Raw genomic sequence first — 22,205 nt, forward strand, 5'->3', positions numbered from 1 at the left:
CATCAAAATAAAGAAGAAAATTGATTTATGCGAATAAAATTTGTTTGGATTTATGACTTCTGAAGGCTGGTCTAGCAGGAGAATTAACCATTTCACAAAATGCACATTATCCAAAAATATTGGTAATACCACATTGTTATGAACCTATGCTACGAGGTATAGAGACACAATCAGCCTTGTTTCACCTTTGAATTCACATTTTATTTATTCGAATATAAAATACAAAAATATATTTTTAAGAAGCAACTTTCATTTTGTGACAGCCTTCACCGTCAAACACCAACACTCTTTATAAACAACTTCGATGACGTCAGTTGTGACAAAGTAAATCAAAAGGAGTAAGAAATAAAGTAATGTTGCTTTTTCACGATGTACAGGATTCATCATGTGTCTTGGTTCAGGAGCTGGTGAGAATAGACGACATCTTCATAGCGATATTTCCCTGCCAAGGACAAGATGGAGTCGTGGCACCTTATTCTACTGAGCACCTTCAGCACCTCGAGCACAGCAGACCTGGAGACCAGAACAAAGCGTATTATAGATCACAACAGTTTCTTTTCAACTTTATGTTCCTAAATATCATACTTTGTGTTTGGGTCTTTTGAGGGCTGCTGTTTGCAAATAGCGTGGACCTTTTCAACAAGATAGTTTTTCAGAGACTGGATCTGAGGTAGACCATCATTCACTTCAGAGAACCAAGACTTTGGCAAACTATCGGCAATCTAAGAACAAACAGTCAAGTTAGATTTTGTGTGATTTTAAGAGGTTTTCATTGCATTTAAAACTAGAACAACAAGTTAAAAAGTCACCTTTTGACATGCAGGAAGATCACAGTTCAAGAGAGTCTGACTGGACAAGGTGATCATCAGGTATCTGCTCAGCAGCTTGTTCAACATGACTTCCTTCAACACCGACTCTGGAAGAAACGTTTCCCATCTGCCCATGTTCCCTAGAAGCTGAACACAAATACACGAGTGAAGCGTGATAAACTGAGAATATGCATCCGTTATTAAGAAGATATTTCCGTCTTACCTTCACCGCCGACCAAAACTGCTGGTCTCGGAAGTGCCTTTGAGAAGATGATGCATCTTCAAGGACCCTAAGATTCAAAATAGTAATACTAATTAAATAAAGTGCAATCCATGTTTTGTAAGATCATTTGAACTGGCTATAGTAATCACCAGTGCAGATAGTAGTAATTCCCCCATTTTAATTTACTTACAGTTATATTGTCGATGTGGTCTCTTGATAAATACAAATAAAATATTTCCAAGCCATTATAAAAACACATTATTCACATTAAATTCAAACTCTAAAAAAAGATAAGTTTTCCAAGATGAAAGCTTAATTGTAATGCTAAGCTAATTGATATGCTATATGCTAAACGATAATTGTTTTGTTGTAGTTATGTGTTGCACAAATGCTTGGCTAGAAGAAATTTTGAAAAAAACACTGGCAGTAAGATATACTGAACAAATATAACCACTTCATTGCTATGTTAAGATTTTTTATGATTTATTTTCATTTCAAGTTACAACATACTAGCAAAGTTACATCCTGCCCTTGTTCTATGTAATGTATTAAATCATTTAAGAACAATAGTGAAACCAAAGCTATGTTGAAACAACAGGACAAATTAAAACATAGGAGTTTAGATACTTGCTTTTTGGGGTACAGCGGTATAAAGATGTCGTCATCTACAAACCCAGTCAGTCGACTGGTCACACTCTCAATGAAACTCTAAATTAAGGAAAAAAAAAAAATCAAAAATACAATACAGATGATTTGTTTTTTAATGCCCCACCTTGACTGGTTTACTCTGATCTCCTTCAAATACAGAGTAGTCCTCCCTCAGTCTCTGACAAAGACCTGTCAGACAAATAGTCTCTTGCAGGGACAGTGGATCCCAGACCAGGTCAACGAAGGCTGAAGTTGAAAGTAGAAAAAAAACCAAAACAACTGTATTAGGGCCGAGGGTCAAAATACATATTTAGTATTAGAGCTCAAAACTTTACACTTTGTCTTCATTATTGAAACAGCTGTTAAAATTAAAAAATACATAAAGACATTTTAAATGTTAAATTTAACCTTCAATATTCTGATGGCACCGATATATATTGTTGATTTTTCTTTTTCGTTAATTGAAATGATGTTAGATTGTAAAATTATTGTATTGCATTAAAAAAAAAAACTTCACCACCTTTATACCAATATTTCTATTCCAAATTAAAAAAAGCTAAGATTTAAAAATACTTAATTTAGAATTTGTTTAATTATTATTGAAACAAGAATATCAATATTTTTGAATTAATTAAGAAAATATTTAAATATTTAATTGAAATTATATATATATAAAATTAAAAAAACTTCTAACATACTAATTATTGAATCCAACTATTGAATCCAATCTTTCTATATTTTCATAATTCTATGCTGTTCTAAACCAACAACATTCAAATTGGGAAAAAAACCCTCTTAAATACAACAAAATCTATTTATATTCTAACTGATGACTTACTGGTCATTTTTGGGAGAAGCATCTTCTCAATGGTCGTGGACAGCATCTTCCGGTCCATGTTCTCCAGCTCCTCGTGTCCATGTCCATGACAGAAAGTCTCCACTGCTTGGAACCAGGGAAGGTTCTCGAAGTCTCCGCAGGTATCCTGAGAAAAAGAAAACATGCGGAAATGAGTGACAGGCGGCCACAGAGCAATCACGGAAAGTCGTCCCTTCCCGGGTCACTCACCTTCAGAGGGTTCCAGCCCAGAAGTTGATGTCTGATGATGGGATTGAGCAGCTTGGGCAGACACAGCGAGATATAAGCAGTATGATACGACTCGGAGAAAGAGCCCCTCCACTCCTCGAAGCGAGACAATATCTTTTTCACATCAGAGAACTCCTCCTGAACGTCGGAAAACACCGACTGAGCTCTCAGCAGGATGTCATCTGAAAAGAAAGCAGAGAAGACGTCAGCACCGAGAACATGACTGGAATATTCATTCTCGTGAATTCCTGGGGCTTTTCTCAGTGGATTTAATTGTATTTATTTATTGAATTGTATTTAATTACTACATTTGTAAACACCAACTGTAATGTACAAGTTTTTAAAGTGTATTTAGTTTAATTTATTTATATTTATCTAATTTACTATTCTTTACTGTCAGCACCACAAACAAATCCTGTGTTGAGAATACTGGCACCATTTTCTTATTTATATACAATGTAATTTTTTTATTAGCTCCATTTAAAAATAAAATATTGAACCTTCGTTCATGTGAGCCCTTGAGAAGTCAAAAAAAAAAAAGATTAAGACAATTGAGCTTGTAGAACGTCAATACTAGTGTCACGACCCCAGCTCCTCAGGGTAAAGATAAATAGCATAAATAACCATTGATGACATTGGTTTTAAAGAAAATAAATCATTTAACAAGGTAAATTCACAATCCGATAAAACATTAAGGAACAACAACTCAGGAAGAAGGATGCTATTCCCAAAATAAAAGTACAAAGTCCAATACAAAACACAACAAATGGGAATAACACCTTCAACGATCAACCTAAATACTGGCTCACAACAGTCAAAAAGTGCAACAAAAGGAAAACACTACTCAAAGGCACGCAGGCCATGCCAACTGTTGGCAATCTTGCAACAAACAAGTTAACATATGATAATGTACAAACAAACGAACCAAAGAAAAGTCCACGCTCACCTGTCTGCTTCTGCACATGTTCTTCCTCCTCTGGAGTCAGTCGTGCGTCTTCTGGTATGTCAGTGATGTCTGACACCTGAGTTGTCTCCCTGCAACATACGTTTATTTTAAATGTATTTAAAATGCATAAATATATTAGCCACAACCTGCAATAGATTTGTGGTATGATACAACAAAATAACTCACCCATGCTGCTCTGGTGTAGTGAGTGATGGGTCCTCTGTAGAATCTACAATTGGAATTACCAGTAAATACAGATAAATAATACACAAATAAACAATAATTCTCAAACTATCAGTGTTGGTATTGATTTCAATAAGTCTCCATCTTATAACAAGGGCCATCACTCACAGGTAAGCTGTTGTATTTTCTTAGCTTGTTCCTTTATCTTCTGCTGTCTCTGAGATTGCAGCGCCCCCGTGTGGCTAGAGAGAAGATCGTGCAGCTCCAGCTCCAAGGCGTTGATCTCAACAATCTGCAAACGTGATTAAAATTAATTTAGTTCAACTTGTTTGATTGTTGGAAGTGAGTCAGTGTCATCAGAATGTTGAAAAAATTATTTAATTCAATGATTTGTAAATTAAGGTTACAGTTGTTTTATTTTTTAATAATTGGAGAAGAAATAAATTAAATTCAAAATTGTTCAATTCCTAGCCTGCTATTATAACAACCCTTATATTGAATTTAAAAGGCAACACATTTAAGTATACATTTAGAAAATGTTCTGAAGGTATTTATTTGAATATCAAACTAAATTATTTTTTTTATTATATACAAAGAAATCCAACCTTTCAATACATTTATTATTGAATTAAATGATTTTAAGCTAGATAAAAACAAAACAAAGGTAGAATTCAAACTTAAAATATTTTAAATGTTAAGTAAGTAAGTAAGTGAGTAATGGTTATTGTTAACCACTTAATATTCTGATGGCACTGATACACTTCCATACTTTACACTATCTTTACCTTCTTCAAAGCAAACTGTAGGTGAAACACTAACATACAGTATCAAGTAAGAGATAATAGATAACTCACCTTCTCTCTGAGACACTCCACTAAATTGTCCGTGTAGAGGATCATTCTCCGGTAAAAACTCAGCGTTTTCTCAGCGGATGTTTCCTCCAGACATTCTACAGACGCTCTTGCATTTTCAACGTCGCCTTCCATCCGTCGCAGCTCAGCCAATCGTGCTCGATGCACTTCTTTCAGAGAGTCCAGTCTGGATAAAATCACAATGAGAACGAGCAATAATGTCACATGATTAGGAGCAAGTAGACCTACTGTCCAGAGATCCTTCGTTTCACCATCTGGATGGTGACTGACGGAAGCGTCTTTGGAAACGGCGACTTCTTCTTGCGTCTCTGTCGACTCTCCTGTCTGCTGCCACTGCTGTACCAGCTGGACTCGCTGCCAGATGGACTCTGAGGACAAAAAGAGAACAGAATTTGTCGTCTTGATGATCCAATCGAGCTGCTTGTGATTTAAAGCGTCAGCTTATTTAGGAGAGGGAAAGCACCATTAAAAATGTGGAAGTACTTATATAATTGAATTAAATTGTGTCTATATTAAAAGGTTGAATTTGTGTTTACTGAATAATTGAAATAAACATTTTTTATATTGAAAGGTTGAATAGGTTATTTTAAATAATTGAAATAAACATTTTCTCAACTAAAAAAATGGTTTGTTTTTTTCCCTTCACAGAGATTGTTATTCCAAGTCCAGTCATTTAAAATTGATTTGACAAAAATTCAATATTTTATTGATGCCTTTAATATTCTCTATTGTATGGTGGCACTATTATAGCAAGATTTCTATGTGAAATTTAAAAGGCTACGGATAAATATCATTAATCAATATTGAATTAAGAACAATTATTTTTAATTATTGGAATTGGAATAACAAACGATATGTCAAATATTTTCTTTTGCAAAAATTACAATTACATTATTACAAAAAATATTTAACACATTCACCCACATAAGCACAAAAACTCTTTAATAAAAAAATTCCAAATTTAACTGTTGAATTTGAATTCAACCATTCAAAATTCCGTTGGTACTAATAAACGTACCTGTTCTCCAGGCCGTCTTTTAACCCCCTTTTCAATCTGTATTTCCTCCCAAAGCTCCTGCTCGTCCTGTTCACTTCCTGATAGACTTTCATCACTGTCTCCTTGAAAAAAAAGAAGCATGAAATTGGGTTCACATTACGATTGTTGGGCTACGAGAAATATAAAGCATTCATCTTTCACATCATACCAAGCTTCTCCGCAATCCTCTCCCTGACCGTCTTTGCTCGAGGAGCAAACTCGATTCTCTTTTCATGGTCGTCAGGTTCACCATCGTCGTCGTCATCCTCGACGCGTTCATCCGCCTCCTCCAGATTGTAGCGACTCGGCGTGCTGGTGGCCGAGCTGTCGTCGTCGTCTTTTCTAGTGGATACAGGGATGAAGTCTTTTTGCGACCGAATGTTGCGACGTTTTTTTTTAGCTGCTTCTATTTGCTTGGCACTGGGGAAAGTGACTGCAAAATAAAACACAGATCAAAATTAAACATTGACATACAAACAAATAAATATTGTCATTGAACTTTAGAATTATTGCACATAAAAACAAAAAGCTTGAGGCTCAAAAAATAGAAACATCAACTTGAATTGTGGATTTGTTGCTTCAGATGCACACCTGGTTTCGAATAGCTGGAGTTCGAGCTTGAGTAAGGGGAGTGAACACCACCATTCCCTCTGTTATTATGATCATCTTTGTCGTCATCGTCGTCGTCATCATCATCATCGTCATCGTCGTCCTCCTCCTTCTTAATGTTGTTGTCATCACTGTCAGAAGTGTCTTTGTCATCACTGTCTTGATCGTCATCAGCACTACTGAGAACTTCATTTGGAAATTCCTTGTTCTTGTCTCTGGTGTTTGGAGGTAAAACAGAAGAACCTGTAGGTCATACAGAACACAAGATTAAAAATGAAGGATAATACATTCTGAAAGTAATTACACATATACTAAGATGCAGTACTTTGCTTGTTCCTCTTATATGAGGCTTTTACTTAAGAGGGATGAGGAGTAATGGTAAGGTTTGACTCATTATTCTGATGGCACTGATATACTCAATGGTCAAGCATGCAATCATAAATGTTAGTAAATGATACAAATTTCCTTCCACTTGTTCATCGAATATAAATATTTATGTAATCATTTAAAATTGGGATATATAGGAACTTACCCGTTTTTATTGTAGTCTTGACAGGCGGGATTATCTTTTTTCTTACTTGGAACACAACTGCTTTATCACTTGACTTCCTTAACTTGAACTCTGGTTCCTGGGCTGAAACTACAACAAGAATCAAGCATCAGTTTGACATTTGCTTTCAGCCGTTTTTCAACAGTCAATATTTCACAATAAGCTTTTAACATTTGAATCCAGATATGACATCGACCTGGAAGAAAAGAAAACACATTCAATATAAACTACGTTGAAGTACTTTTTTTTATCGACAACGTTCCATTATCCTAAAATGTCCAATTCTATTCGTTGGTTGTGTTCATTTAACTTAAAGTTCTATAACTTAAACTACTTAATCTTGAGATTAATCGTATTTAGATTGACTCAGGGGATGCAAACAAAAACTAAACGTACAAATGACGTTGATGCAGACATGTTACCTTCTTTGTCATCGGAGAAACTGAGCACCGTGTTCTTTTTAATATCTTCTTCCCTGTCATGGTCCTTCTCCTCGGACTCATCCCCGTCGTTTCTGTCTTCTTCCTCTGGACCATCCGAGGTCTGCGGTGCCTCGCGCTTGGAGCTACAGGAGATCCCGCGGCCACTTGTCACTTTGAGCGGCTTGTTTACCGGAACTGCTTCCCGATCAGGATCGTCTTCATCCCCGTTAACTTTCTTCTTATCCTCGTCTTCACTAGAGTCATCTTTTCTTTGGCGAAAGTTTCTTCTTGTGCTTTTCTTGAACATTGTCACGACTCCACTGAGTTTACGTAAATCGTAGTTAAGCGCTGCGCCGTAAAGCGTATATATTTGTCGTAAAGTGTGACGTGAATCTAGCGAAAAGCACTGTGGGTTATGTAGTTCTTGTATAAAAAGATGTCTATGAATTATAATGGTATTATTGAAAGTAGTACCAGTCATAATAAGGGGTTACTATTTGCCTGACAGCATGTAAAACTAGTACACGATAAATCAGCCATAATATCTGGTGATTATGACATAATAAACACTTTAAACTATATAATTGAATCAAAGAGCGACTAATCCTAACTTAAAAAATATAAAAAACATTATTAAACTAATTTTAAGTGATTCAATTTCATGGATATCATCTTGGAATCATTGTTATATTGTAAAAATGCTTTTATTTGAGTTATTATGAAACTTTGAAAACCAAAGTCACACACTCTTTTACTTACAATCCTATATTTTAAACGACTTTAAGTATTTCAAACTTATTTTCTTGTTCTTCCTTAACAGGAAAGAAAGAAAATTGTTGTTGCCACTTATTTTCCAAAATGTATGGCACTCTGACAGACTCACAGCATCTTGGGAAAAGGGAGCTAATGTGATGTTTAAAAAGCTTTTAATAAAAGCAATATTGTGTATATATTTTTGATTGGTTAATGTGTGATGATAAGCCACAGATACAATGTATTACAAGATGAGGACCACGTGTAGATGAATTCTAGTTAGTATAGGCAAAGAAATGTTAAGCAAAATGTTGAAAAATATTTAATTTAAGAAAAAGTCTATTTGAATATTATTATTACATCTATAATGAATAACAAATACACGTCATAAACCCTTGATTGTGTTTATTGTCGTTTACTAATATTTTCTTGTACTAGTTTGTATTTTTGTTTACGTTCATTATTTTATTTATTTGTTTTTATTTATTTATTATTAATCCAGTTTTCTTGTGAACTGCTAAAACAATTAAATATATATCCAATATGAACAAATAAATAAACAAAGTAAATTAAAATAATATTAATTTATTCGAAGTAGTAATGTCGGTGATTTACGTCTAAGTGTCCCGGTTTAAACTTATTTGTAGTTTGACGATAACGTCTGTGTTTGTTAACGCACTTAAAAAGTCAGTTAAAAATGAAAGCGAGCGTCTCTCTCTCTCACCATCATCCAGCCTCGGCGTCTCTCCTCCCACCGCAGCCTCGCAGCAGCAGCCATGTTGTTGCTGTGACACTGAGCTGTCAGCAACAGGTCTCTAAACTAGCACCGCAGCTACACTCGCTCCACGTATGACCGCTCAGCGCGTCCTCTCGACCCGCAAACGTCGTCATTTTTTGCTCACAAACAAGTCCACAAGTGTTGGATGATAACTTGAGAGCCTTTGGAAGTTTTTCCTCTCGCCTGCGGTGAAGGAGGTACGTAAGTGTCCCAGCACGGCTCCTGTGTTCAAATGCTAGTCCCGCTGCTAACTAATGCCTTTTAAAACTATATAAACAGTTTAGAGTTTTAACTGCTCGTCGTTTAAAACGGTGTAACTTCAAACTTCTGTGACGCTGGTAAACAAAAGTATTCTTAGCTCTGGCTATGTTTGATTTAACTTAAACTAAGATGGATATTCAGTATTAAATATAAATCACACAGAAAGAAAAAACTTTCTCAAGACTTCAGAATTCCTCTGAGTTGGAACTAGTCGAGCAGGTTGTTGTCTGAGGTGACAAGTGTTCAGGGAATGTTACTCTGTCAGTGTATCGAGGCTAAGACTCTAAACACTGTGCATTCGGCTGTAGAGAACCTCGGTGTTTATAGGTCAGTGTCGTTATTAATTCACTTTATTTACTCTTTTGCTGATGCTTTGAATAAATGTTTGCACAAACAGTGAACGCCAAGTATACTCTATATTATATACCTGCAGACCAGGGGCCACAGGGGCCATTTGACTGTATTATTGCTGCCATCACATAGTAAAAGTATGATCATGTAGAAATCCCTTTGATAGCTATTAGAAATTCTATTTTTTATTTATTTTCATGATTAATTTCAACATACCACACATGTTTTTTGGTTTGTTTTACACTTTCCCCCTCCTTTTTTTTTGTTCATCTTGTGATCATTTCCTTGTCCTCAAGGAAGAAGTATATTGAGGAACTGTTTTTGAAAAACATGCCCATTATCATATTTTGTAGTTTCAAGTTTTTAATATTTTTTTTCTAAAGATTTTGATCATTCTTTCTATCGGCTTGACAGCCCGAGTCAATTGTTGAGGAACTATAGGTCGTTTAGTTTTTAGCCAATGCACAGAACTAACCTCAGCTTTTTATATCACTTAATATACGTATCCTCCTAGATTTGCCTGAATGCATCAGATTCTGCCATCTCTTGTTGTGAGTAAAGTGCATTTACTAGTTCTTTACTAGTGTGTTTTCCTGAACACTGTTTATTATATAGTTTTGCTCACATATTTTACCTGGCTGGTAGATTTGCTGAGGATCGTATCAAGAGCATGAAGCGTGACCACTTTCAATCCTTTCCTGGGATCTATGAGATCTTCTTAATGTGACCAGGGAGGACTTTAAATAAGTAACGTTGTCGTTAGATAATCGTGTTATTAAAGATTTTACAGCACCCTTCAAGAAACCTCTTAAGACATTTTTATTTGTGCAGGCTTTAACTTGATTTTCTGGAACTCCTGTGTTGTTCTCAGTGTTATCTTGATATTGTAAGTATATATTTTATTGAGTATTGTTTTGATTGTTGAAGCGGTTTGTGACCCTGGTCTGGAAAAGCGCTATAAATATAAATTAATTACTTACTTACATAAGTTGTATACACGTTTTCTTTTGTAAATAAGCTGACACATTTCATGTGTTTAAACTATTCAAGGTGATGGATAGGGAAGTGATAAGATATAAAAGCGAATTAAAGAGATTTATAGGTATTATAAATATCTTAAGTAAAGATCAAAAGAGTTAAAGTGATAATTCACAGCAAATTCCAATTTCACTCGATTTCTACTCAACTTTACATCAAAGACTAAAGGCTGGAGTTATATTTAGATTAGTTTTTATGTAGTTGCTGACACAAATATTTGCCCATATAAGAGTTTTCTTCATCCAAAAAAAGATAGCAAAAACATCTAGATACCTCAATACTGCTTGTCTGTAATGTTCATTTTGTATTGTAGCACCAACATAAATGTTCTAAAAAAATTGGAATAACTCTTTTTAAAGCTTGTTTGTAGCGGAAGATCTTAGGCTATGAAGGTAAATCTTATCCACACTGACACTGGCAATGTGTGTCAGTATGCAAGACTTACCCAGACTTTCTTTCATGACAAAGAAAAGTGTGCCCCGGTAGGGACCGTCATAAAGACATACATTTATGTGTATAACTCCAAAAAGACGTGGATTAACCTGAAAAGAATCCCAAGCCTTAGTTGCCTTGAGGAAGAGTAGAAAATACATTTTAAGTGAACAATACCTTAATCCGTATCTATGAGATTTTCCTCTATGCGGGATATCTAGAGATGGTCATTAATGGAAGTGTGTCGCAAAGAGCCAGACTTGAATGAAGGCTTGTGCAGTCGCTGTGACTGGATTCTTATTTATCCAACAGTGTCAGTGTTGTCTGTGTATACGGACTGAGACCTCTGATGATGTCATTAGAAAACGGGTCACCTTGTTGTCAATAAACATGTTAAATAAATGGTTGTATTACATCCATAACTCCTCAATGACATGAATTAAATTGTAGCCTGAGATTGATGTCATTCTCATCAGGCTCTGGCGCGACGGAACACCCTAAAGTTACCTGTCAGGACATGTCATCTTGATGTCATGTCCATACAAAGTTCAGATTTTTTTTTGCCTGTATTCTTCGTTTTATTGTGCACAGATTAGAGCCTTCAGTCATGGTTGATCAACACTTTTCTGTTATAAATCTCTCCTCTGAGGCTGGGATTGTGTCACTCTTCTGGCTGGGAGGGTCAGTCCTCGCCCTGAGTCACTCATTGTCATGGAACAGTCGATGCTGCTGAAGTCATTCAAAGTGTTTTGCAGACATAGAGTCCACTTGTGTTGAGAGCAGATCGCAGGAGATTTGCATTAGATTTGCATTAGATTTGCAAAAAATCCTCCAGTGAAGTCTGTGATTGTCATTGGAAGAAATATATCATGTTAAATGTGCGATTGTGTTGAAAAAATAATGTGACTCATAACTTTAACCCATTAAACATTTTTAATTTGAAAGTCAATTTTTGCTAGTTTTTTTTTTTTACTTTTCCACCATATTTTTGATTAGTGAACAATTCCTCAACGGACTTTCATGAACGTCGCTAACATCCGGCATCACTAGTAATGTTGCCAAAATATCAAGTTACCAAGTAAAAGTCAAACATTCAAAATACAATTTTCACACTGGCCTGAGGCGATATGTACATGCCACTGTTCCCGAGCACATACTGTAACTTACACTCAAAGTTGTAAGAAAACATCATATAATAATATATCACAATATTTTTTATAAATGATACTGTATCGGTACAATAGCACTGTATAAATATTGAAATCCCTTTTGAAATAACATTTTATTTTAATTCAAAGTTATGGTTTATATTTCAATAGTGTTTGTAAAAAGACAATCAGTCAATGTTTTATCTGACAATTAACACTCAAACATACACGGTGTTTATTCATTTGTCTGGTATAATTAGTCCTCCGACCACTAGTTGGCAACATTGGTAATTTCTTCCTTGCAAAAGTAACAACAAAACCGGTGAAATGGCAGCAATTAGTGGAAAAAAAACAAGGACGTACCAGGCTCAATCAGCTTTTAAAGCTGATGTTTGGAGTCATTTTTGGCTTTAAAAACTAATTTCAAAGTTAAATAATTCAACACTGACAGATACTAGATCTTGCATATTGCTCCAAGTTGTTTGAGGTTGTTAATGCACTTCATTGTGTTCTATAATTTCTAGTATTTGCTAATTTCTTTGTAAAAGCCAGGAAAATAGGTTTTTCTTTAGAAGAAACAACATATCTTTGTTCCTACAATATCATGATAAATTGCATGATCACACATGTATCGTGACACATATCATATCGCCACATTCTTGCCAATACACAGCCCTACTTCGCTTCTAGATCACTTTATTGATCCAACACACTTGTGTTCTTTCTTTTGCTTTGTTTTTGTTCTTATTTTTATTTTTATGAATAATAGTCTATATTGCTGTGTTCTAATTGGAAAAACTATTTCCCGAGGGGACCGCCTGAGGGATCAATAAAGTTGTATCTATCTATCTATCTATCAATCTATCTATGACCATATCAATCAACCAATTAAAAGAAGAATGGAGACATCAGAATAATAACACTACAGCAAAGTAGAAGGTAATGGTCAGTTGACTTTACAGTTAATTTATGATTTAAAGTAAAGTTCCTGAACGAAATCAAAAGTCAAACGTCTTTCTATTCTTTCCTGCTGCATGCGGATGTATTGTAGATAACATTATGCATTTATATATAATTCCACTTTGTTCCGCCGTCCACCTGGTGAGGCTGCTAACCACCAGCTCCTCTGTCGGCCTGGAAACCTTAAACCTCCAAGTATTTCAACCTGTGGTTGTCACTTATTCATTCAAATTCCATCAACAACTCCATTTCTAGAACCTAATTCCTATCGTTACACTGGACATTTGATGTCATGTTGTGTTTAATTTTTGCCCACTGTAGAATGAAATAAAGTTGTTATACTGGGAAGGAAGGGACTGAAGCAGAAAGAGGGATTATGGAGGAGAAAGAAGAGAGGGGGAGAGTGACAGATGGTCAGCAGTAGATTATCTGTCTCGTGCCGTTTGCCCTTCTTGTGTCAGCGACACAAAATTCACTCTCACCACAGTTTGAGTCAAATAAATAAAAATACATTTGGTATTTTGTTTTTAAGTTTCTTCTCAATAATTCTGCACCATCATAGTTCCAAACCAAATTCCTCCAACTCCTTCCTGTCACCTGACCTTCAATGAGGAAACTCGACTGGTGACTGAGCAGGAAGTGAGCAGGCAGGTTGGAATTTTTCTCCTCCTGTTTCCTGCTTCTTCGACTGTAGAAAAAACGATGACAATGCGTATGTGTTTCTGATAAATGTGGCCATCGATGTAATTTGTCAAGGGGTATAGATCAGTAGCAATTTTACCTTTTACTCTGTTAATATTTTTTAATGTATTTGTAATTATCGGAGCAACAAAGTCCTGTAAATATTGTCATAGACGACTGTTAAATTGATTAAATTATTAATCAATAATTAATAGCGCTTACACACTCGCTCTTTGAAAGTCACACCGACAAAAAAATTGCGTGTTACTTTCATTTTTTAGTTAAATTACAAATAATTAAATAAAATATAACTACATATTGTTGACGATTGTAATTTATGTATGGGTTTTGTCATTTTGTTATGTTCAGATATTGTTTAAACTTGTGAACGTGTTTGCTGGATGGAAAGAATAGACTGTTTTACGTCCAAACATTTATCATAGTGTGATATTCTTTATTTTAAATCCGGATGTTCGGTGCAGGTAACTTCGGTAAAAGAAAAACCTAATGAGTCATTTGCGTTGTTGAATAAAGCTTATGGATTGACAAAGCTCTGGTACAAATAATAATTACTTACTTACTATACAAAAGCCTCACAATAAACAGAGGAGTGTAACCAGATGATGATCAAAGATCCAAACCATTTGGTGCTGTAAACATAAACATGGTAGACTTTGAAAACAAATCTCTTTTTTTCCTCTAATAAAGTCTCAAAGAAAATCAAGACTTCAACATGTAGAATACTGTTATTAAAGGTACTTTTTATTGGTTCGCTCCTTAACTAACTCTATATAAAAATATTTGTATATAGTTTTATCCATCCGTTCCTTGCTGCTGAGTATATTGTAAACGTGCCTATGAAGTAAAGCATAATGTGGTTGTAAAGACCATCACGAGAAATGCCTCCTCTGGTGTTGTCATACTTTCTAACTCTCTCGCCGCTCGGCTCCTTGGCCACTACAAAGTTGGTAAGGCCACTGTTGGATCTCGTCCCGGTGTATTTAAAAGCTTTGGGACGTGGCCAGAGTGCCGCTGACTGAAGAGAACAGCAGAAGCACTGTTATACTCTGCTGACTGTCCAAAAAATCCCTCATAGCTTCTCCTTCCCTCCCTCTGTTTTCTGTCTGCTGCGCTGCTCAGTGGCCGTGTTGTCCGGTCGCAGCTGCACCTTTGACCGATGTCACGTCTGTGTGTTCTGCAGATGGACACCAGCAGATGCTGAGAGACCACCAGGAGTTCCTCTGCCTGCAAACATGAACGGTAAGACTGCTGTCTCACTGTGAGGGGGTGGTGGGTTGCTTACAGAGAAAGGGTGGGTGCTGGACGGCTGTGTGGTTTTTGGCTCATGGGTATTTGCTGAGGCCGGCACGTAATCGTTGACGGTGCGGAAGGCATGTGTTTGGAATGATGCCCGACATGTTTTGGATGCTTTGTAAAGTTAAAAGTCATACTTGTCACACTTATAAAGATCTATCCGGAATAAAGACAAGATCAACATAAGTGGAATTAAAAAGCAAAAACGTAGATTGTGGACTCAAAAAGTTTGTTATTCCTCTGTTGTTTATTAATCTGGGATGACTTCATTAGAGCAAGAGTCACGGTCTCGGTAAACAAAACGACCGATCTATATTGGTGCATTCCGATACCATGACTAAAGCAGGCACCTGCAGTTTTTTATTTATTATCTCGTTTTTCAATAAACCTATTCTTTTATTAATTTTAGTGCCAACAATGTCTGTATTTTAGGATCTGCTTTTGTCAATGTCAAATATAGCGCGGCATCAAAACTGTTTTCGTTTTATTGTAAGGAAGTAATTTGTATTTATATAGCGCTTTTCCAGACCAGGGTCACATTGTGCAGCTATTACAGTTAACGATGCATAAATACACATTTTTAAAGTACTGTGACCAAACAATAAAAATTCAGATTAAATTCCTTATATTTTGAGGCGTCAAACTTAATTTTGTAGGTGCGGATTCAACATGTATTAAATAGAATTGTGAGAAAATATTGATACACTTAAATTATTATTCACAATACCATTTGATATTCAACGGCACTGTATCAAAAATTAACATGCAAATATTCATGACTTTTGTTCATTTTTTTGTTGCAATTAAATTTCCGGCTGCTAGTTAGCTTCAGTCATCCAACGTCCTCCGCAACAATGAAATCCTGCGATGACTGAAGGCGAGATGATACATTTGACTCCAGCAGCTTTTAGAGTTTATGTTTGGACATATTTTGATTTTTAAAAAATGAAATCAGTTACAACTTCGGCAAGAGTCACATAGTCTGTAAATTCTGCAAGTACTCCGCAATACTACAAATACATCCTTGTTCCTACACTATTGCAGTTCCTGTATCATGATAGTCATCATATCACCAGATTATTGTCAATACACACCCCTAGTATTATACTCTCTACTGTATAACGAATATAATAAACGTAAAATACACTAATTGAAGCATAGTTTGTTGAGTTTAATTTATAATAATAATTGTTTTAATTGGCCCTATCAAGAAAAGTTCTTTATGCATTTCTGTCTGCACTTTCCAAGGTTGCTTTTTACCTCTATGTTGTCTTTAATCAACTCTACAGTTAAACACTTTCACCTTCTTTGGACAAAAATATAATAACTGGTATAGACGCTGCAGAATGGCTGCCTTGGGGCTTGGTTCTGTTTTTCTATTGCTTATTTTTAGTGTTATCTTATAACACTAATGTATTCTCTACTGCCACCACAAAAAATGTCTATGTTCAGGAAAGCCTTGAGTTTTGTCACATTTAGTGTCCTTCATTTATTGTCCATATTTATCTAGCTGTCAGTAGCTTATCTTATTTATTGACAGTGATTGATTGATATTCATATGAACATTGAATTGAATTACACTTTGTTTTAAAAATAGTAATTTCAATCACTAGGAAGGAGCTAGATATGTGTCTGAGGCCCAGTGAAAATGGTGATAAAACTGCATAATAAACAATACTGATGATGATGATGATCATCAAGACCCACAGTAATAATGGCGATGTTAATGTTTGGTGGTCATTGGAGTCATTACAGTTACATTACAGTGAAGTCATTACAGTAAAAGAGCTCTGTGTGCTAATTGTGTTTTTCTTATAGGTGGAGCAAATGTTTGGGCGATCTCGCCCGACGAGAGGGACAAGCATGACAAGAAGTTTGACACCCTCTCGCCAATGATGGGCTACGTCTCAGGTACGACTCGCCGAGATGCACTTCTAGTAGACCACGATGTATCTTTTAAAACTCTTGTGGTTCAAGTGTAGTTTATTGAAAATGAACTCATAACATATATTAACGTCCATGTCTCTCTGCAGGGGAGCAGGCTAGGAAGTTCTTCCTCCAATCAGGATTGCAACCTGCAGTTTTGGCTGAGATCTGGTGAGAACTTTACATTAGATTGGTCTCATTCTTTTTCTTGTAACTTATCATTGTTTTTTCTTTCTGAACTCGAGGTCCCTGGCTGACATGAACAAAGATGGGAAGATGGATCGGCTGGAGTTTTCCATCGCAATGAAGCTAATCAAGCTAAAGTTGCAGGGAACACAACTACCTAAAGCTCTTCCCATCATCCTGAAGCAGCCTCCAGTTCCTGCTCCCAACATCAATATGTCTTTACCTTCTTATGGTACAATCTCCTCTTTGTTCGACTCTGGTTAGCAACTTCTCTAAACTCGACTAAACCCTGATTCGTTCTTCCCAGGTATCGGGACGATGCAGAATATGTCAAGGATGCCTGGGACCAACCTTTCAATGTTGACTCCTATCACCATGGGATCTCCGGGACTCTCACCTATGACACAGATGACCGGATACTCACCTATGATGGCCACAGCAACAGGCCTTAGTCCGTTAATTGGATCCACCCCGACCAGACCCATCATGGGAAGCTCAACGCTACCCAACGGTACCATCGGACTTCTTCAGCCGATCCATCCTGGAGCTTTGGCCACTGGTACAGATGCTATTTGAACTACTAGAGAGATGTTGTGAGGTCTTTGTCTGTGGTTTAATTATTTAATATTTTACATCTCTCCTTTTTCTGTACTTTTCATAGTCTGTAAGGTATGATTGTCTTTTTATGTACAGAAATGATCCCTGTATTTAAGTTTACCATTTTATTGTTTTTCTCTAAACCATAGATTTCTATTTTGTTTATTTTTCCTCGGGAATTGCATTCTCTTTGGTCAGTATTATTCACGAGCAAATTCATAGTTCCCACTAAAGAACGTCACAATTTAGACCTGGGGTGTCATTGTGAAAGTGTGTAGTGTTTACAAAAAGGGCATTTTGTAAACACTTTAAAAACAGGTTAGGGAAGCAGAAGAAGTCATGGTTAATAAATGAACCTTAAACTGGATGAGAGAAATCTCCCTTTTAATAATTAAAGACAACTTCTATCACAAGGACTCTTTCTTAGAAGTATGTCCACCAGTTACACACATAGACCACCAATTAATTGTTGACGCTCCTAGTCTGATGTTGCCTAAAGAGAACCAAATCAATACCATAATCACCTACTGTCCATCTCAATATCGACAACTTTCTCATTTAGATGAAGAAAAAAGAAATGTAAAAGTCTACTGAGGTCAAAGGTTTTTTTTTCTGTGGGCATTGTTGGTTTGAATTTTATTCTTAGTATTTGACAAGAAACTATTTTTGTGTAACTATTCATTTATTCATGAATAATCTTACATAATCTAGATCCGATTTAAATAAAGAAATATCAACAAAAAGTAGCTTTTGAAAGTGCAGTAAAAAAAAAGACTTTACTACAGTTACGAGAGAAAATATAGAAAGTTGCTTCCACTTCTAGTTTTTACTGTGGAGGTTGATGTGTTGATGTATGAACACAAATAGTCGCTGTTCTGAAATCAATTTATTTGAAGTTTCAATCTCTGAATCCGTTGTTCTCCAGGAATGCCTCTTTCTGGTTCGCCGTACGGTCAGATGGGACTTTCTTCGCCCGCCAACTTAAACATGTCTCCATCCTCGTTGGATCTTGGATTAAACAGGTACAGCATTTATTTCATCTACTTCCTGCTGGAACCTCTAACCCGTCGCTCTTTTCCAGCTCCGCTTCCTCGTCCCTGGCTCTTCTAACTGGCCCGGTTCCCAGCGACTGGGCGGTTCCACATGCGTCCAGGCTCAAATACAGGCAGCAGTTCAACAGCCTGGACAAACACATGACAGGATACCTGACTGGTGAGCTGCTGTGTCATTGTGTATGTAGAGTCAATGCAACTATTCCAGGCATCCAGGCGTGGACGTTCATAAATGACTTCATAACACTCCCACTTTTTTTTTCTGCTTGTGTCAAGCATTAGCTCACACCAGAGTGAGGCAGAAATGGGCGTGTTCAAACTATTGGCATGACTCGATACTTACAGATTTATTTTTTACTTCATCAGCCGGGCAGACCGGTTTTAAGTGATTCAGCAAATGTGCTTTTAAAGAATTAAACAGACTCGATTTCCTTGATTACAGTTCAAATGACACTGATATGAAGTGGTTTTCAAGTTTATTAAAGCTGTCAGTCTTGATAACAGGTCAGCAGGTGAGAGGCCCCATGGCAACCACAATGCTAACGCAAACACAACTGGCCTCCATCTGGTAAGATGTGTACCTGCCTTTTCATGTAATTACTGTCTTGGATGTGTATTATGCCTTGCTTAAATTGAGTGAACAATTGTAAATTTAATATTTAAAATTGAACATAAAATATTTGGAAACTTAATTTTTTATTTAAACTCTGCTTTTTTTAAGCATCTAATTTTATTTAGTTTTTTTGAAAGGTTTGGTTTGTTTATTTGTTATATTTAAACTATATTTAAACTATGAATGTTATTGTTTTTAAACATGGATTTTGACGTTCCAATAAGATGAATTTGGTAAAAATATTTTTTAATTATTAGAAATAGAAAATCAAATGGTATGTGCAAAAAGTAGTAATAGTAATTTTATTTCTATAGATTGCCTCATATTTTGCAACATTAAACAAACACCAACAACAACTAAATATAGAGTATAGATTAATAACATTTAAAAATAAAATATATTTAAAAAAAGAGTTCAATTACTTTTTTTTAAATCAAATCAAAACTTTGAATAGAAATGATTGAATTCAATTTTATAAAATAATAAGTTTATAATAAGTATAATAATAATACAGTTCTTCCATACAATTGGTTCCTGTTAATATATGAACAATAAATAATTAACAACATACAATTATTCTTTAGATGTTGAGAATGTTTACGTCCAAAAATGAATCTTGTTGCGTCTTTTCAGGAACCTGGCAGATGTGGACAAGGACGGGAAGTTAAAAGCTGAGGAATTCATCCTGGCGATGCATCTGGTCGACATGGCCAAGTGCGGACAAACGCTGCCTCTAACTCTTCCCTCGGAATTTATTCCCCCAACGCAAAGGTGCAACAAATGTTCTCGCTTAATGGTTTGTGTGTTAAAAATCCGTTAATGAGTTTCCTCTCAAAGTCCTTGTGTTTTGTGTATTTCAGAGGTGCTGTTAATGGATCCAGCTCTCCTAACTATGCAGCTCTGGTTGAGGATTTTGACATCGAACCCCCGCAGAAAACGAGGAGCAACTGTTAGTATACTTTATTAATAATTTATAGAATTTAATATTTTACATCTCCCCTATAATAAAATCGACAAAGCATTTCCTTTCTTTTCTGCTGTACCATAGAAAAGTATTTCTGACTTTTTAATGCACTAAGAACCTGATAAACTTGATTTTCTTTTATTAACTTTAGTGACATTTGAGGATAAATTCAAAGCGAACCTGGAGCGAGGAAATGCAGAACTGGAGAAACGAAGACAAGCGCTGCTAGAGGTCGAAAAGAGGGAGCAAGAAAGAAGAGCACAAAAGATGAGAGAAGAACAAGAAAGGAGAGAGAAGGAGGCCAGGGAGGCTGAAGAGAGAAGGAGGAAAGAAGAGGAAAGACGTTTGGAGCGACAGCGAGAGCTGGAGAGATTGAAAGAAGAGGAGCGCTTGAGAGAAATGGAGAGAAAAGAGGTGAGTTTTTTTTTCTTTGTTATAAATACACCATCCATGAGTTTTTTTCAGTGTTTTTGGTGTTTGTGTTTGAGGCTGCACAGCGGGAGCTGGAGCGCCAGAGAAAGGCGGAATGGGAAAAGAGGAAGCGAGGCGAACTTCAAATAAAGAGGGAGCAGGAGCAGGATGACATCATCAGACTGAAGGCTAAAAAGAAGAGTCTGGAGATGGAGTTGGAAGCTGTGGTGAGTTCTCGTGAGAATCTTCAAATGTACATTGTGTTTAATCATTTTTGTTTTGTTTTTTCTCTGACCCGTCCGACCTCAGGGTGACAAGCATCGTCAGATTTCCGACCGATTGCGAGACATTCATAATAAGACCAAGCTTCAGAAGACTGAGCTGGATCTCATCAATCAGAGGAAAGACTCTCGGCAGCAGGACATCAACAACTTGCAGAAACAACTGGAGGTTTGTGTTTTGTTTTTTTTATACTTTAAATCCAAAATAAATGCAGGACGGAAAGTATGCTGAAACATAAGTGCTCATTCGCAAGCTCATGTATTACGTCATATTTTTCAGACTATAAGATGCACTTTAAATTCATAATTTTATTGATTTTGCTCATAAAGCAGTGCCTTATGTATTACAAACACAGATGCGCTTTTCCCGTCTCGCGCATTTCAACCACTTATCCCTCTCCTTCCACTTTAAACCTGGAAATCAACACACACTTCCGCTGACTCAGTTGCTCGGTGTTATGACACCTTCACTGACCTTACTAAACCTTATCCACTTAAATATATCTATTTATATAAATCAGTTTGGTATATAAAACAGAGATCATGTGAGCTCTAATATATTTTGCAGGGTTAGTAATCATTAAGAAATGCTATAGAAACTGATTTTCAACGTGCAGGGAGGAATTAAATAATCCAAAATGTAACTTAATTTATGTTGTTTATTGCAGGGGGGTGGGGTTCAGAACATAACCTTTCAATAAACAAGGAATTACTGTAATTCTTGTTGTACTAACTGAACTCCAACCGATTTAATGTGGTACAAGTTGCTCAAAAATCTGTCAATGTTTCAGTATTTACTCTGGGAATGTACAGAGCCGCACCCGTTGATGGATTGTGCATTACAATGTTGAGAGTGTGAATAAGTTGAATTAAGTTCGACTTATCGGACTGTTTTTGTTTCGCTCCATCGCCAATAAATCAGTGTAATATATATCTTTTTGTTTTATTTGACATCGTTTCTGATTCAGTCACTGTCGAGTCAACATGTTTCATCCTCGTCTTTGCCTTTTCCCTCCTTCTCGCTCGTTAGTTATCGTATGTCTTTGAAACTTTTCACAACATTTTAACACACACATT

At 36.1% G+C, this 22,205-nt stretch overlaps 2 protein-coding genes across 3 annotated transcripts in view; one reads left to right on the forward strand and one right to left on the reverse strand.

Annotated features, from left to right (window-relative positions):
- Positions 1–187: 187 nt before the first annotated feature.
- Positions 188–7,759, reverse strand: gcfc2 (GC-rich sequence DNA-binding factor 2). Its single transcript, XM_087793787.1, has 18 exons — positions 7,383–7,759; positions 6,943–7,050; positions 6,393–6,653; positions 5,971–6,234; positions 5,784–5,884; positions 4,994–5,133; positions 4,748–4,931; positions 4,062–4,185; positions 3,897–3,939; positions 3,711–3,799; positions 2,747–2,946; positions 2,519–2,663; positions 1,805–1,926; positions 1,664–1,740; positions 1,033–1,099; positions 810–956; positions 586–722; positions 188–513 (listed from the first exon to the last, which is right to left on the reverse strand). Exons 1-18 carry the CDS (start codon positions 7,687–7,689, stop codon positions 384–386), a joined length of 2,646 nt encoding a protein of 881 aa, XP_087649913.1. The 5' UTR covers positions 7,690–7,759; the 3' UTR covers positions 188–383.
- Positions 7,760–8,907: 1,148 nt separating this feature from the next.
- The window catches only part of itsn2b (intersectin 2b), a 29,346-nt gene continuing 16,048 nt past the window's right edge, over positions 8,908–22,205 (forward strand). The window contains exons 1-14 of one of the 2 annotated variants that reach the window (XM_087793623.1): positions 8,908–9,110; positions 14,986–15,044; positions 16,917–17,009; positions 17,132–17,195; positions 17,270–17,442; positions 17,518–17,769; positions 18,733–18,829; positions 18,889–19,019; positions 19,364–19,427; positions 20,106–20,243; positions 20,333–20,421; positions 20,588–20,850; positions 20,925–21,074; positions 21,157–21,297. In XM_087793623.1, coding sequence (XP_087649749.1) covers positions 15,038–15,044; positions 16,917–17,009; positions 17,132–17,195; positions 17,270–17,442; positions 17,518–17,769; positions 18,733–18,829; positions 18,889–19,019; positions 19,364–19,427; positions 20,106–20,243; positions 20,333–20,421; positions 20,588–20,850; positions 20,925–21,074; positions 21,157–21,297 — 1,662 coding nt within the window. In that variant the 5' untranslated portion in view covers positions 8,908–9,110; positions 14,986–15,037. The remainder of the gene's footprint in view (positions 9,111–14,985; positions 15,045–16,916; positions 17,010–17,131; positions 17,196–17,269; positions 17,443–17,517; positions 17,770–18,732; positions 18,830–18,888; positions 19,020–19,363; positions 19,428–20,105; positions 20,244–20,332; positions 20,422–20,587; positions 20,851–20,924; positions 21,075–21,156; positions 21,298–22,205) is intronic. The other variant, XM_087793624.1, reaches the window with a different exon arrangement.

Source organism: Callionymus lyra, chromosome 6, assembly GCF_982586985.1.
Source record: "Callionymus lyra chromosome 6, fCalLyr1.hap1.1, whole genome shotgun sequence".
NCBI lineage: Eukaryota > Metazoa > Chordata > Actinopteri > Syngnathiformes > Callionymidae > Callionymus > Callionymus lyra.